At 40.5% G+C, this 16,189-nt stretch overlaps 1 protein-coding gene across 5 annotated transcripts in view; it reads right to left on the reverse strand.

Moving 5' to 3' along the window:
* STX17 (syntaxin 17) overlaps nt 1-16,189 on the reverse strand; it is a 328,399-nt gene that overhangs the window by 191,373 nt on the left and 120,837 nt on the right. For all 5 annotated transcript variants that reach the window (XM_088445683.1, XM_088445679.1, XM_088445680.1 and 2 more), the window contains 3 exons: nt 10,558-10,655; nt 10,132-10,182; nt 7,088-7,174 (listed from right to left, as the gene is read on the reverse strand). In XM_088445683.1, coding sequence (XP_088301809.1) covers nt 7,088-7,174; nt 10,132-10,182; nt 10,558-10,655 — 236 coding nt within the window. The remainder of the gene's footprint in view (nt 1-7,087; nt 7,175-10,131; nt 10,183-10,557; nt 10,656-16,189) is intronic.

Below are 16,189 nucleotides of genomic sequence, written 5' to 3' on the forward strand. Positions count from 1 at the left end.
AGCGGCTCTGAATGAGGGCCTATATCAATTACAAGTAGATAGATCACTTTTGTGTTTAAACATAACCAACCCCAATAAACCCGGGAGTTGGGAAGTGACGGGGAATAATCAGACGATGACCTTCTCACAAAGAGCTGATAATGAGTCCATAAACCATGATCTGCTGCGCTCCATTAAGTCTGGTGGGAAACATTTTAGGTATCGGTATACATTGAGTTCCACCAAAGAAATTATTGGTAAGGTGCCAAATGGTTATTGTGCTAAAATAATACAGCCAGAAACTTGCATGTACCAGATGGAAGAACCAGAAATAGGATTGTTTGCACGGGAAATGTGCTTAATGATAATGATGCATACCATTCCTTATGTTCTCCCTGATAATGTATATTTCATCTGTGGAAGAAAAGCGTATAAATGGCTCTCCCCGAGTTCCGAAGGTTTGTGTTACCTGGGAAGAGTAGTCCCAGAAGTTATGACCCTCACACATGTTGAAATGCTGGGTATACATAAAAACACACCGTCACCATATCTTCACACACAATATGAACACAGAGACAAAAGAAATATGGTACTTGGTGATATACATAAAGCCACTCAGTTAATCAGTGAGACAACTGGCTTTCAAGTTCTGGTCGCATTGGACCCCACCAGGATCGCTCGGGGTACATTAAATTTTAGATATATCCAGGAACTTGCTAAATTAATAGATAATATCACCGAGATGTACGATGACACATTCAGGTATACAGGGAGAGAATTGCAAGCGTACAAGAAAGAACTGGTGCAACACAGGCTAGTGTTGAATTATTTAACTGCTGTTACTGGAGGGTATTGCGTAACATTGGCCACCCAATTTGGAGTAAAATGTTGCACTTATGTCACCAATGATACCAGCGACCCTAAGGAGGTGATAGACCAGAAGATGGATGAAATTCTGCAGCTAAAGTGGGAATTTCGCAAAAACTATAACGCTTCAGTGGCTGAAATAGGGGAGAAGATAGAAGGATGGGTTTCATGGCTGAACCCAGTGAAATGGTTCTCAGGTCTAGGGGAATGGGTCCAGGAAGTGATCGCCAGTGTAGGCAAATTCTTAATCCTTATACTGATTGTCATCATAATAATTGGCATATGCGTCCGATGTGTTCCTATTGTGTTGAACTGTGGAAAATGTAAAAACAGAGTGAAACGAAAGAATGAAACTATGATGGTGGTCAGTAATGACAATATGTATACCGAGGTAAATATAGAACTGCATTACAACCCTGAACTAGGAAATACAATCGTTTGATGTATTATATTTAGACATGCATAGAATGTATTATTGAAATGTTATTCATAGAACACCTCAGATAATGTAAAGTCTCAATTCCCCTTCAAGACTGCTATTATAAGACTGGTGCATTCCCACACCTTTCACATGATCTTCCAAAATCCGCGGTGTGCGTATAATAGTAGTTTTATGTCCCCACTCAGAGACACATTATTGATGGATAAAGAACCACCTTGTGCCATTCCATAATAACACCAATATGTAAATGTAAGCCTAAATTAAATTCTAATAGCAGATTGTGATAGCATGTTGTTTGCTATCAAAGGGTGGACTGTCGAAGCTGAATAATTGGCTGAGACAAGTTCAGTTTAAAATTTAATCACAGCGACACCATCTTGCGACTGGCCGCAAGACGCCATCTTGAAAATGAGATCGCAAGACGCCATTTTGCGAATGGCCGCCTAAGCGCCATTTTAGATAAACTCACATTTTAGTACATGTGGCAATAGTACTAATAGCACCATGCATTTGCATCTTTCACCATTTCTCATACACACATTAATACACACAATTGCGCTGTTAACTAGTCGCATATTAGCGAATGCATAGGACTTTATATGAAACCGCTGTTTTATTAGCTTTATGCGCACGCATCTGCCCCAAGTTAACTAGCGTCCTTATATCAAACCCTCAATACCCACACATTACATATTCACACATAAGGTTCAATAAGCTTTAAAGTGTATGATTTAAGTTGGTTCAGTTAGTTTAAATGCTGAGAAATAAAGAGATTTGATAACTAAGGTATTATACATGCTAGACAAGTCGTGTTTGGTCTTGTATTGATGCGTACTCTTTTTACAGTATTCCGGTGTTATCGGTGGGGAGGTCGCATCATGCATACTCAACTTATGGATCGCAGAGCCTACAAGCAACAAAATGTATATTTCATGAACAACTGTTAGAATGTTGCAGGGGGCGTGAAGAGGAAGACCCCCAGCTGTTAGAGGCAGGGAGAGTCTATTTGAACCAGCCTGTTAAATGTGCTGTAACAGATGCTTCTCCCCTGGGAACCAATGACATCAGCAACTAACTTCCCTATTGTCCTGTTTATTCTGGGGGGGTATAAATATGTGTGCACAAACGCTGGCTCTCAGTCTTCGTGCTGAACGCTGTATGACTAGGGGTCTCTTGCTGATGCCTATCTCCGGGTCCGGAAGCGCCTGCGTAGGTATACTGTACTTGGGTCTTTATAATTTTCCTTTTGCGCCTAAATTGTGTCTTGATCAATTGCGTGTAAGTGTCTGAACTTTTACCTGAATAACACTTGTGCTTTGGAACCACAGATTCCACGTCTAAGTCTTTATTTATGGTATGACTGCGTACGCAAATTAGCGTCATCCTTAGAGGTTTATAGGAAGGGTTTTAGAAGGTACAGGCAGGGGTATATAGAGGTTCTGATCCAGTATCGTTACAATCAACCAACTAATAAAATAATAAAATTATCATTCCCAATGGTTTCTTTTATTACAGCTTTAGTAACTTCATACCCTGATTTCCATCCCCTCATTTAAAATTAGACCCCAAAACTGATCCCAACACTTCCATTATCGAATAATCAAACAAAAATGATAGATGTACAAGGTAGGAGAATAAGTATATATATCCAAGGGGCGAGAAAAATACTAGTTATCAGAGCAGCAGTGTCTTAGGAATGCAGTAGCCACACACAAACCATACATTTTCAACAGTGATAGAAAAACTAAATGGGGGCACCTCGGCCAAGTTAAGAGTAGGCATACAGGAAAACAAGACATAATAACCCAGAGTAGGAGACACAATATATGCAAAAACATTGTTAGCTGTCAGGGGAGACAGACAAGGGGATGGGGGAAGAATTTGGGCAGTGTCCTGAACAAGCACAGTAGTATATTTAGACTGTTGCCATTTGTGCCACATATGATCAAATTTCAATTCTGCACTGACCAAGTGTACCCATTCAGTATTCTCCAGGCCTCAGGGCACCAGCCAGGAATGAGCTATACAGACCTTAGCAAGCATATATGTATTAAAGAAATACTGCCTAGTATATTTGTCAAACAGATCCTCAGTCAGAATCCTCAGAGACGAAACCACCAGCATCATGACTGCCAGAGGTACGCCAATATATGACTCTGCATGAGTTACTCTAGTCCAGAAGGCCCTGACAACAGAACATTCCCACAATAAGTGCCAAAAAGTACCACTGCTACAACAACACTTAGGACAGACATCCTTAGTACAACCGCAGAATCTAAAGAGCTGCTCTGATGTAAGGTAGGTCCTGTGTACAATTAATAATTGGTTTTGTTGGAACCTCACAGAAGCAGTAGAGAGTTGAGGGCTTTCTAATGCAGCAGGCAAGTCCTCATCTCGGAGGGAGCAAACATCTTCCTCCCACCTTAGTCTGAGATTTGGTAGCTCAGTGGAATGATGACTGGACAGGACATAGGAAGATATACACAAGAGGATGCAGTGGGGGATGAGCGAACTATTAAATTTCTGTATAGAAAGGGGGGCTTCTAGAAAGACTGTGTAAATAGCATTGCTGACATATCAACTGCCAATTTGCCATAGCCAGTTACCCTACTGTTGCTTATGTACTGTCTCGCAGGAGGAAAATACGGGACTGCTGCTTGTGTACTCACTTATTATTAGATCTACATATTTGTTTAAAAAAAGTCCACATCAACGCAATTATTGTATATTTCCTGTTCAGTTTTCATAATTCAAGAAAATGAGTCACATGTAATACGTCAAACAGAAATGTAAACCTTACATGAAAACAATAGAGTGGAGTATTGTGCCAAATGATGAATATTTTATAGTGAAATTTACTAATGCTGGGCATACACTATGCAATTATCTGTCAGATATCTGTCGAATCTGGCTGGTTGGAATAAAAATTTGGTAATGTATGGGAGCAAATAACACTAGAAAACGGAACAGATTTTCCTTCCCACCAGACAGATTTGACAGATATCTGACAGATAATTGTAGAGTGTATGCCCAGCATAAGATGGGAGTTCTATTTAAGAAGTGATGTTGGCCATAGCAACCAATTAGATTCTACTTCTCATATATCCAGCACCTTCTAGAATACAATACCTGGAATCTGATTGGTTGCTATGGGCAACATCACTTCTTAATAGAACTGCCATCTCAGTAAATTTACCCCTTAATGTCTAAACATAGGTCAATTTATAATCTATTTATTAATATGATTTAGTGATGTTCAAGAGTAAATTTATGACCCATATAATAATTTCTGGCTATTTCTGAATACTCGGTGTTTCACACCAAAGCTTGAATATCCAATTAAAGTATACGCTGCCTTTCTGGAGTGACCGTGAAGGGAGGGGGCTTCAAGGTGTTTTCTGGCAGCCAATTGGACTTTGGAAATGTTAAATGTATCTGTAGCTCACACAACAAACAGAAATTATGTACAATTTTTCTGTTCCTGCATTTCTAATTAAAAAAACCTTGTTTGCATTTATAATACTTAGGGGTCTATTTACTAAGCAGTGTTAGGAGACAGAGTGAAAAGTGATGATAGTGATAAGGTGCCAGTCAATCAGCTCCCAACTGCCATCGCACAGGCTGTGTTTGAAAAATGACACTTGGGAGCTGATTGGCTAAGCATTTTCCTGGTGCATTACTACTAAAACAGTAGGGACCCCAAGCCGGCACTTCGTAACAAATACACAGTTACTTGCCCAGGTGCCCTCCCGGGTATCAGTACCCAATAATATAGTGGCAGACATGGCAGCATTCACATAAGGTTCTAGATTAATGTTTAATTATCGAAATGTTAAATGGAACGGCACAGTTGTCCTGTCATACTTGAGTATGTGAGACCCACGAGTGCCGTTATATCTACCAATATAACCTATAAAACTGAAGGGTGATAAGGGGGACGCATGTGTGCACATTGGACCTCACATGCATGTCAGAGCGTCATCCTGCCGCCAAGCTTCAGTTACAAAATAATTCCTTACAAACTGCCATAAGCATGTACATGGGTTGTGCACAAACAGACTCTGCACTCACTTATCACCAGGATTGACAGACACCAATCCTGACCATGTACCTGGAGCTGGGGCAGTGCAGCACAACAGTGGCACTTGCCAAACTAGGCCTGACTGTCTGCGCTTCCTTTCTGACACCACCAGGTGTGAGAGCAGGGCAAGGATGGGCTTAGCTGACCTGGCATATGACAGGTCCATTTTACAAGTGCATACACATTTGTTTTGGTACTTACACATTGGCATTCAAATTATCCTGATGATGTACTAATGCAAGTTAAGAGCATGTAAATCGATGTGAAATAAAACCACTGTACCAAATGAGACCATAAAGTACATATTTGCAATTTGTGTTAAATTTGTATTATTCTATGTTATTAGGAACCTTTCCAGATACATTTCAAGGTGGCTGATGCAGTTGAATACTTTCATTCATCTCAATGGAAATCTATTGTAAAACCATTAGATACACTAATGCAGATTACATATAAATTAAATGCAAACAAAAACATGTTGTGGTTTACATAGATTATTTTATGGTCAAATAAAAGCAAACACCAGGGTGGACAAAGCCTATAGCACTTATAGCACTAATAAGTGCTATACTGCAGGCATTACTTAGTTTACAAGGCTAGTTTGCTGATTTTCCAACCCCCCCCCCCACCCAAATCAAAACCAAACATAGCAGCAGCTGAACCAAAACATATAGAGGGGCTTATTCTGACACAGTTGCAGCTTCATCTACTGGCAGTTACCGGTCTGCGACTTTATGCAAATGCCACAACAAAGCCCTTCCTGGGTGTACATCCGTGCATATGAATGTGAAAGGGCAGAGACGCTCATTGTCAGTGCCCGTAGACACTGTAATACCGCATGGTGCAATTTAAAACAAATCTTCGGTCGCACCATCAAAACTTGCACCAGCCCCATTGGCAAGCGCAGGATTACTAGTCGGTGGTTTCTAAATGATTGATTTTAGAGCAAGTGTGACCCAGTCCATGAATAGGTCATAATTAGCACTTAACCAGCTTTAATATGCGTCATACAAAGTGTAGTGTATTTCATAACTCCAGCATATTCAGGACCAGTGATCACAGTATGCCATTAGATGCCGCAGTAGGGCCATCCTGTCTGAGCTGAATGTTTTTATTTCAGATGTGGGAATCATTCCAGGGCACTGGAGCAAAACACTTGGTGCTACGGAGTCATGCCCCGGCATGATGGCACAACTAGAAGGAAGTAAGATGTATGTGGACACATCTGTACACACAGTCATGGTCTTAACCAATGCTCTTAAAGATGCTGCCTATCACTTCACTAGTATAGGGTGATTACACACAAGAGTTCTCTCCATCAAAGGATTCAGGCTTTTGAATGCAACAATACAAAAACCTTAATAGACATATGCTTTAATAGACGCGTGATGCAAGAAAAGCACTGGTGTATCGTCAACCTTTGGCAGAATGTTGATTTAGAACTAAACTAAATAAAAATAAACCATAAGAACCTGTTAACTGCATGCAAAGTGCAAGATGTCTATTTCTTAGTACTTAAAGAAAGAATGTGATAGCACATCACAGCAGAGATTGATTTCTTCTTTACTACGCCCTCCTTCCTACCCATGTGTCATTCCTTTCTTATTTCCTTAATTGCTGTTTCCCTCAGCATTAAAGACGGAAGATCAATTGGGTTAATACAGAAGATTGCTGGCAGGCACAGTACCATTGATTCAACAGCAGGAGCATATCCCTACCTTCCCCAGGTTTTTGGTTCCCTCTTCAACATTCACAGCGGCAGTGTTGACATGGTCTTCAATGCTGTCAATCTTCTCCTGCTGAGTCTGGATGCAAAGGAATTATGAGTGAGATTTCCTGCTGAGAAGCAGCAGAAAGCCAATACACACTATTTAATTTTTGTAATCAGGGACCCTGCAGCAGCTTTCATCTGTAGCACTGTGTAGCTGCACAGCTGTTAATGGCAGTTCACTAATAGCACCTGATAAACAGTGCTGGAAGGAGAAAGAAATTAAAGTTAAAGATTTAACTATTAGGCATCTGTCTTCCTTCTAAGATCTTGTTTCAAAATTGTGTTGAACCATATTAAAGCAATCAACTTGTTTTGATGCAGGAGTAATGCTCAACTATTTTAGAGAAAAAAATCTAAATGTAAAATACATTTTAGCAATGTCGGTAGAAAACATATTTTACTCAATGATTTTAGTCTTACCTTAAGGAGGAACACAGACTAAACATCGAAAATGCACTGGAAATTATTTATGAAGCCACAAAGCCTTTAGACCTGCTGTGTGCCTTGATATGTATTTCCTAGATGTCTGTTGGGCCACATAGTTTTTATTTTACAGAGCAACATTATTATAATGAGATAAAAGAAAAGCTACCTCTGGGAGGGGTAGCTGTGAGACACAGGGTCTAAAGCCGCGTACACACTGGCCGATATTGGGAACAATTGAACGATATCATTATCGTTAACAATATCGTCCAGTGTGTATGCAAGATATTGTTAACGATGCAAGGTACCGCGGATTGATAACGATATCTTTCAGCGCCTGAACCTGAAGGCCAACCTGACGATATTGTCACGTTGTGCATGTTCAGGGATGCTGCCAGTGACGTCACTGAACCATATTGTTAACAATATAGTTCAGTGTATAGGCTCAATGTCGTTAACAACATTGAGCCCGACAAACACTTAACGATATCGCTCATGGAGTGTGAATACGCCTTAAGCTGTCCAAATCTTTGTGGTCTCCCTGTTAGTGGAAACTAGTACTTGCCATCTGTCTAGAGCTAGTGCTGTTTGATGTTTGGGAGTGGGGTTCAGCTTCTGTTAAAAAAAAAAATGAAATAATATTTTATATTTATACAGTGCATGGTAGAACGGGACTGTCTTGATTATATGTGGCAAGTGTGCAAATACATTTCTCAGTCAGACAGGTCCTATTTGAAGTAAGGAGGAGAAGGGCACTACAAAGCAATAAAATAAAGACGACATGTAATAAGTACCAATTCAATTTTCCTTCACTCATGATTTATTTAAGCCATAAAATAGCTAAAACTATTTTATGAGAAAAAAAAATGAAAATGTAATTAAAGTGTGAGGAGTTTGAACTTGGTGTTATGATAGCAAGACGGCCCAATAACTTAAATGCACATAACTGGCTGCTGATTTCACGTACAGAGGGAGAAATACAATGGGTAAGGATTTAGGAAAAGCACAACTATGCTCACTGGGAAAAGGCTTGTACACTGATACTGCAGATAAAGGTCTGTCCTTTCTGAATAACTTATTTCCCCTATGATAGATGCTACAGATACACCTGCTGCTTAACTTCTTATACACATTTAAAAAGTGTCAGATGCAAGAGCTTGGTAATTTATATATCTTTAGTAAATTATTACTCCTAACACTCTAAATAGCTGGTGACAACTAAACAGGAGATGGAGACGTGATGTGTGGTAACTGGGGACAATCACAAATAAATTAAGAAAAGTTGTCTCATTTAAGTAAATTAGCAGCATAGACTCCAGTAGCTGGACAAATTACATATTAGTTAGGATTCCCAAAGCGATTGTTGCCGTGGCACCCTGCTACATGGTCAAATCAAATTATTTATGGTCAATGTTATTGGCAGCCACCAGCACTAGTTTTGCCTATCATAACATATGTTGATAACCTGAAATGAAACCCTGTCCACCACCACATAACTGACCCTAAGGATGATAGGTAAGCACAATTTACTTGATATAATAATTTTGCTGAATTTCTCAATAGAAGAGTTTTGGCCTAGGGGCAGCGTGAAAAAAATGTAATTAGTCTAGGACGCTGTGATTTTAGAAAGTTTGGTAACCACTCAGTGGATATGTGTTAGATGAATCAATCTTAATACCAGATCTAATAAGGCCTATGTAACTAAAAAGTTAGCATTTTTTCATGCTTTACTTTTTTACTATCCGCTAATGCCCATCCATTCTAACAGACACTTTTGAGGTTGCGAGGAAGGGAAAGTTTGACGTTTGTCTGGCCCTGCTTCTATTTCTGTGTTCTGACAATTGTGCAGTCAGTGCTCTCATTAGGTTACTTAGTGCTGAATGGCAGGAGTATGGATTGCATTGTGGGAAAAAAAAGTTTCCTCTATTGTACCTTTATAATGTCCATAAAATATATATATTCTAGCTTTCAACAAAAAGAAACCCATACCTGTCAAAAAAATTATTTTGTTTAAATGTATTTCCACTCACATAATATTAATGTACGTAATATAACATTTAGATGTAAACATGTTGACATAATAGTCATTTAGATTTCTTGATTTATTCTATGTATATTATATGGTTTAAATATAATTACAGTTATTTTACCCCATCCTCCTAACTGCATTGTAATTATATGCTTGCATTGCTCATATTAATAAAAGTGTAGTTGATTTGATAAAGCATGACTTCTAACAATTGTATTATCTGACCTGTATTGGACTGACATGTAAAGTACAAGAAATTAGATTACTGTTTATTAGCAACTGTAATTCCCAAGTTTTCAGAACGACAGGGAAAATTTAATTTATTTACGTCTCCATCACACATATTTGCCACAATTTGAACTGAAAGTTGAGCAACACATCCATATTCAATATTTGTGATAAGCCTTACTTCAGCAAAACAATAGAAATATATTTTTTATTTTAAATGAACAACTATGAATTTTAGGGAAACAATCTAAAATTCAGGAATATTGGTTAATTAAAGTTAAGGTATAATATTCAGTGAACAAAATACTTACATGTACTAGATGAGAAAAATCATTTACAATTTCATTCAAGTCAAGTAAATCCTGGAGGGTGAAAAGACATTTAGAGATTTGATAAAATAAAATGAAAATTACAATTTAAAAAAATGTTTGAAAATCCATTTAAATATTTAATTTACCAAGGTATGTACTAATATAAAACTATGCATGTTTGCTAAATGGTAGTTTAAATTGTACATGAATTAAAGAACTACTCGTACTTTTTTTCAAAACAGACCTCCCAACTAGCGTAACTATGGATTTCTCGTGTCTGCGATCCCTGCAGTTCCCACATCATTCATCCCTGTTTCAGAGTTCCCACACCACTCATCCCTATTTCGGCCATTTTACGGTCACTCTTCAGTCAATTATTTAAACAAACTAAGGCATTCTTTAAGTCAAATACATTTTGGAATGTACCTTTTCCAGTGTATCCCATGATTCAGAGGCATTCTGTTCTTGAATTTCTAGCTGGTGTGAATGTATCGATCTTTCGGAATCACTTACACTAAAAGGATCTAAAAGTTGTAAAGTAAGTGTAGTAAATTAATAAAATGTTCAATGTTGAAATAAAAATTAGACAACCCCCACCACCAAAAAATTCTATTAACATTTGTTTATTATTAATTAAATGCTTGCAAGATGAAGTCTAGTCAGCAGACAAGCACTTTTCTAATACAGAATTATCAACTACTGTAGATTACAAAATACATTCTTCCAACAAATTAGTCGTTTAGTTATTTCTTAAATTGTGACTCTTTGCACCATTTCACTTGCTTTAGTTGGTTTTGTTGATTTTTGGAGAGATCGAGGGAAGACCCGGGCAATTTGCCAGTGTCAAAAAACAATTGCTTTCTCATTACTTAACAAAAACAAAAAATGCAATTTGTCCTGTCTAGTGGCGGTGGGTTTCGTGATCAGGGAAATCTCCCCCTCCCTCACTGTGCAACACTTCTCGTTGAGCAGCAGCAGTCTCAGTACTCTCCCCGCCCAATGTGCTGCTGCACTGCTATACAGTGGCCAGCGGTAGTGAACAGGTGGAAAGTGTTATGGGGTGGTTGCGGGGCACCCTGATTGCCCCGATCACCCCTACATCCATTCTTGATCCTGGCTGTAAGGCTCTGGCAGTCTTGTCCTACAATAAACTCTAATTAGTTGCCAAAGTACAAAACAGGACATGAATTAGCATTACAACCATTCAGCTGGATAGGTCCTTCTTGCAACAAAAGGATACAACAATAAAAAAAAAAGAGTCGGGGGAGAGTAGGTACAGTGAGGTTTGGCAAGTACAAGGTGTCTGCAGCTCTAAGTAAGGTGGAATGCCGTCAAATGTAGTAAGGGCCTGATTCAGACCCGGTCACAAGTGCTGAGCGCTCGCAACCAGGTCGATGGTGGCCCAGAGCGCATGCGCACGACGGAGCCGGCTCCGTCAGCGCATGCGCGAGACCCGGATAGCGACGGGCAATCCGTCACTCCGGGTCTCGTACCAAAGGGGGCGTGCTGTCGATGTTGAGTGACAGCATGCCCCCTTTGGTGGGCGGGCCGGGGGGGTTGCCGACCCAAGCGGAGGCGTTCCAATGAGAACGCCAACTGTCTGGGGGCGGCCCCACTGACATCACAAGTGATGTCAGTGGGAGAGCTTTCGGCTCTGTTTGAGCCGAAAGCTCTCTGGGGTTTGTGGCCACGAGACCCTACCACAAGGGTCTTGTCGCAAGCCCGATGGTCGCGATGGTCTTGACCATCGCGACCATCTTCCTGGCCGCTCGCTATAGCTGTGGTGGTCACCAACAGCTATGCGAGCGGCCAGGAGGCCGTTCTAAATAAAAAATAAAAATAAAAAAAAAGACCGGCCCTGATTCAGAGCGAGCGCTCTGTCAGAGCTTCCGGCTCTGAATCAGGGCCTAAGGGCCTGATTCAGACCCGCTCGCGAGCGCTGAGCGCTCGCAAGCGGGTTGATATTAGGGCAGTGCGTATGCGCACGAGGGAGCCGGCTCCGTCGTGCGCATGCGTGACACCCGTATAGCGACGGGCAAGCCGTCCCTATGGGTCTTGCACCAAAGGGGGCGTGCTGTCGATGGTGAGTGACAGCACGCCCCCTTTGGTGGGCGTGCTGGTGGCGAGGCTGGTCAGACGGAGGCGTTCCCATGGGAACGCCTACCGTCTGGGGCCGGCCCCACTGACATCACAAGTGATATCAGTGGGAGTGCTTTCGGCTGTGATAGAGCCAAAAGCACTCCTGGGCTTGCGGCAGACGAGACCCTACCACAAGGGTCTCGTCGCAAGCCCGATGGTCACGATGGTCTTGACCATCGCGACCATCTTCCTGGCTGCTCGCTATAGCTGTGGGTGGTCACCCACAGCTATGCGAGCGGCCAGGAGGCCACTCTAAAAAAGAGAAGGAGGGCACTGATTCAGAGCGTCCAGCTCTGAATCAGGCCCTAAGTGTACTATTCAAGGAAGGGATTGAAGAGTTCCAAAATAGAGGAAAATATGGTGCCGTATAAGGTAAAATGCACAAAAAGGTACCTACAAATGAATCACTAAAAGAAAACCAAAATTACATTTCTCATTTTTATTTTTCCTCTTTGTTAAAACAGAAAAAAAACTGAACTGACCTGAAATTTTGATTCCAAAATCAAAAAGTGTGCACTGAACTTAAAAGAAAGCTGAAAATGTGATTTTCTAATGGCTTAAGTGTGGTACAGATTTATTTAAAAAAATTATATATTTTTTTAATTATTGCTGCTTTAAATCTGCAGCTGAGATTGCCAGAATCGCACTGTTTCTGAAAATTCTACCCTATTACATAACCCTCTAGGTATGGTTCTGCACATTAGACTTGGCACCAGGTTTATTGTATCACAGTGATGTTAAATAATAATAGACACCTGTCCATCAAGTGTATGTGTTATAAATAATAATAGGCACCTGTCCATCAAGTGGATGTGTTATAAATAATAATAGGCACCTGTCCATCAAGAAATAGTCTTAACAAATCCTTCAACAACATCTGACAATGTAATACTTCTCTTTTATTTTTATTTTTGCTCATGACTAGGAAACAAGCTATTACATCTATTTTCAGAATAAATCCAGTTATTCCGCAATTGAGACCAATTATACTACCCTTAAGTAAATAATCCAGTTTTTGATTATACCTGCAGTTAAAAAAATATTGGCCCTCATTCAGACCCGGACGCAAGTGGCCGTTCGTACGTTCGGCGTACGTACACACATATGTAAATTAAAGCACTCGCTCGTATTTTCGAACGCAGCTAAACATCCTCCCCAAACTCTACCGACCCCTCCTCTAACTAACGAGCGTGCCAAATAGCGAGCGTACATCCCCAAAGTGGCTTGAAGGGAACGCACGCACAAGTACAAACCGGAAGTGAGTCTGTCAGATTCCGATTACCTGCTCCTTTATTCTGCCTACCTCCCTCAATCGTATCATGCCAATCAATATATCAATTCGCTTAATTGTTTTTTTTTTTTTTTGGACAATGCAATAAACTTTACTCTTGTCCGTGTTTGTGTTTACCCGCAGAATACGTACGGCTTAAACATTCGCTTTTCTTTGTCAAAATACATGTTAGAGCCAATTAAACATTTGTTTTATTTGTTTTTAACCACGCATATTTTCCTGGGTTCATTTCTTAATTTAAATTTGCTTACGCATGTCACTGCATCAAGCCTATCATAACTCTCAAGAGATTTGTGGCCCTGTCGAACACATGACTCATACACTAACCAATAGAATTGGTCCTGTTAATTACCCAAATACATTAGCCAATCAAATTTATTTTCGGGTCTTTATTAAAAATGATTTTTAGAAAATACACCATTGCCATCATGAGAGCCTCGGCATTCACCAGGAGCGAGCTGCTGGTGTTAACCGAGGTGATGGACAGGCGGATCACCAGCCAGCCTCCACCCATCACAATTAGAGAAAAGCGTTCCGCATATGCGGAGGTACGTGGCCGCCTGCGTTCCTTCGGCTCACGCCGCCAGATCGGCCAGCTGGAGCGCAGGTGGTCCGACCTGCAACGGCGGACGCCCCGCTTGCTGGCATGCTTTCGCATGCAGATCGCGGAAAGTACGTTTTTGTGACTGTGGTTTTCATGTTTATCTTTGTGGCCCTAACTGCGTGTGCATGTTTTCATGTATGGCCTATTTATTCATTGTACTCATATCTGCATGGCCATGTTTTCATGTATGGCCTATTTATTCATTGTACTCATATCTGCATGGCCATGTTTTCATGTATGGCCTATTTATTCATTGTACTCATATCTGCACGGCCATGTTTACATATTTGTGTTTTCAAAAATTAGTGTTTAACTAGGTCTGGGTTGAAAATAACCACAATTTGTTCCCCATCTTTTAAGGGCAGAGCGAAGACTACGGCGTCATCGGCGTCAAAGACGGCGCTCTCGGCCCCTCTCCCCAACCCCCAGCCAAACCTCAACACCCCAAAATTCCCGTATTTCCCCCTCCTCCGCAGCCTGCACAGACCCTGTGGAGGATGTTTCGAGGCTCCTTCCCCTCCATCCCAATTCCCCCTCTCCTCCAACCACCCCTCTTGTAACTACCCCCTCCCCTGAATCCCAAATCACACCGCCAACCTCGTTGGGGAATGTAGGCACCTCCGAGGAGGACGAGGGAGTGGCTTCTGGAGCGGGCGTTATTGTGAACGGTATGTTTTTTTTTATTTTTAGTTTTTAGAAAAAACTGTTTGTATGTAATCCTGTGTCTGTGCCTTTTTTTGTGTGGTTTGTGAGAATTTGTTGTAGATTTCTGTTTGTCTTTACCTTTTACTGCTGATTTCCCCATACACATATCACACCTGTCAGAATCTGTTTTTTTTACTTGTCATTTTTGTGGGGACCATTTTTGGGGCCTTGGTATTTTTGGGGTAATTCTGCTTGTGGTCACAATATTGTCATTTTTGGTTAGCTTTGTTTGGCTTGTTTTTTAATGTGGTTTCATTATTGATGTATTAAGCCCCACACTTTTCTAACCCACAGAGGAACAGAGGCGTATGGCGGAATTAGCAGGATGTGTTGAACGGATGCGTGCCTACGTCATCGGGCTGCTGGTGGTCCTTGACCATATGTCGGTCATCCTGCGTGCATAATTTTTTGTTTTCATTTAAAAATAGTTTTCTAAATTAAAAAATTCATCTTAACGTTCTGTCTCATTCCTTGTCTCAAAATCTGAGATTGTTTACACTGACATAAGTAGACTCTTCCAGCAAGTATTTGCAATTATTGTCACTAAGATTGTGTGTTGTATTTTGTCGCAAAACAGGCACAAGAAACACCTAACAGTAACAATCTGATTGGCCTTTTTTTGGGTTTGACAATTTATATATTATTACATTTTACAGGTTCCAATTTGGGGGGCAACCTGCTTAGGCCGAGATTACAAAGCCAACTGATTGTACAGGATTCCTTTTGATGTTGGTTTTGACACAGAAAACATCTTCAATTTTAGTTCAACTTGCGTCATTACAGGATTACCCCTTGGTAAATTTTAACGTGGGTGAACCTGGTTACACTTGCTTGTAATGGGCAATAAAATGACCAAAATTACACTCTCAAAACATTTATTCACAACATAACTAAAATAACAAAGTGTTCACTCAGTGTACACACAGTGATAAACAAAAATACAACCCATACAACAACATTTGAAAATAAAAAAGAAAAATCAAGAACTGGTTGACGAAGGACCATGCCAACATGATTCCACAAATGTTGCGTTGCAATATGGGTTCCAGAATATATTTCCAAAATGTCCCCATGAAGGATTTTTTAGGGTAGCAGGAAGTAGTCATCGTTGGAGTCCCAAAGATTATGAAATCAAACAGAAGATGGTGAAAAAAAAAGAAAATAATTAGATGTTATCAAAAAATCCTTACCACATTTTGTCTAAACACTGTTGTGTTGCCAATAATTACCTAAAATATCTGGCCACCACATCATCGCGTATGGCCCCCCCACATACTGACCTCCGACCAACCTCGGGGGGGCCATCCTCAGGTAAGGCA

This window comes from Taudactylus pleione, unplaced genomic scaffold, assembly GCF_031769625.1.
Source record: "Taudactylus pleione unplaced genomic scaffold, aTauple2 ptg000386l, whole genome shotgun sequence".
Lineage (NCBI taxonomy): Eukaryota > Metazoa > Chordata > Amphibia > Anura > Myobatrachidae > Taudactylus > Taudactylus pleione.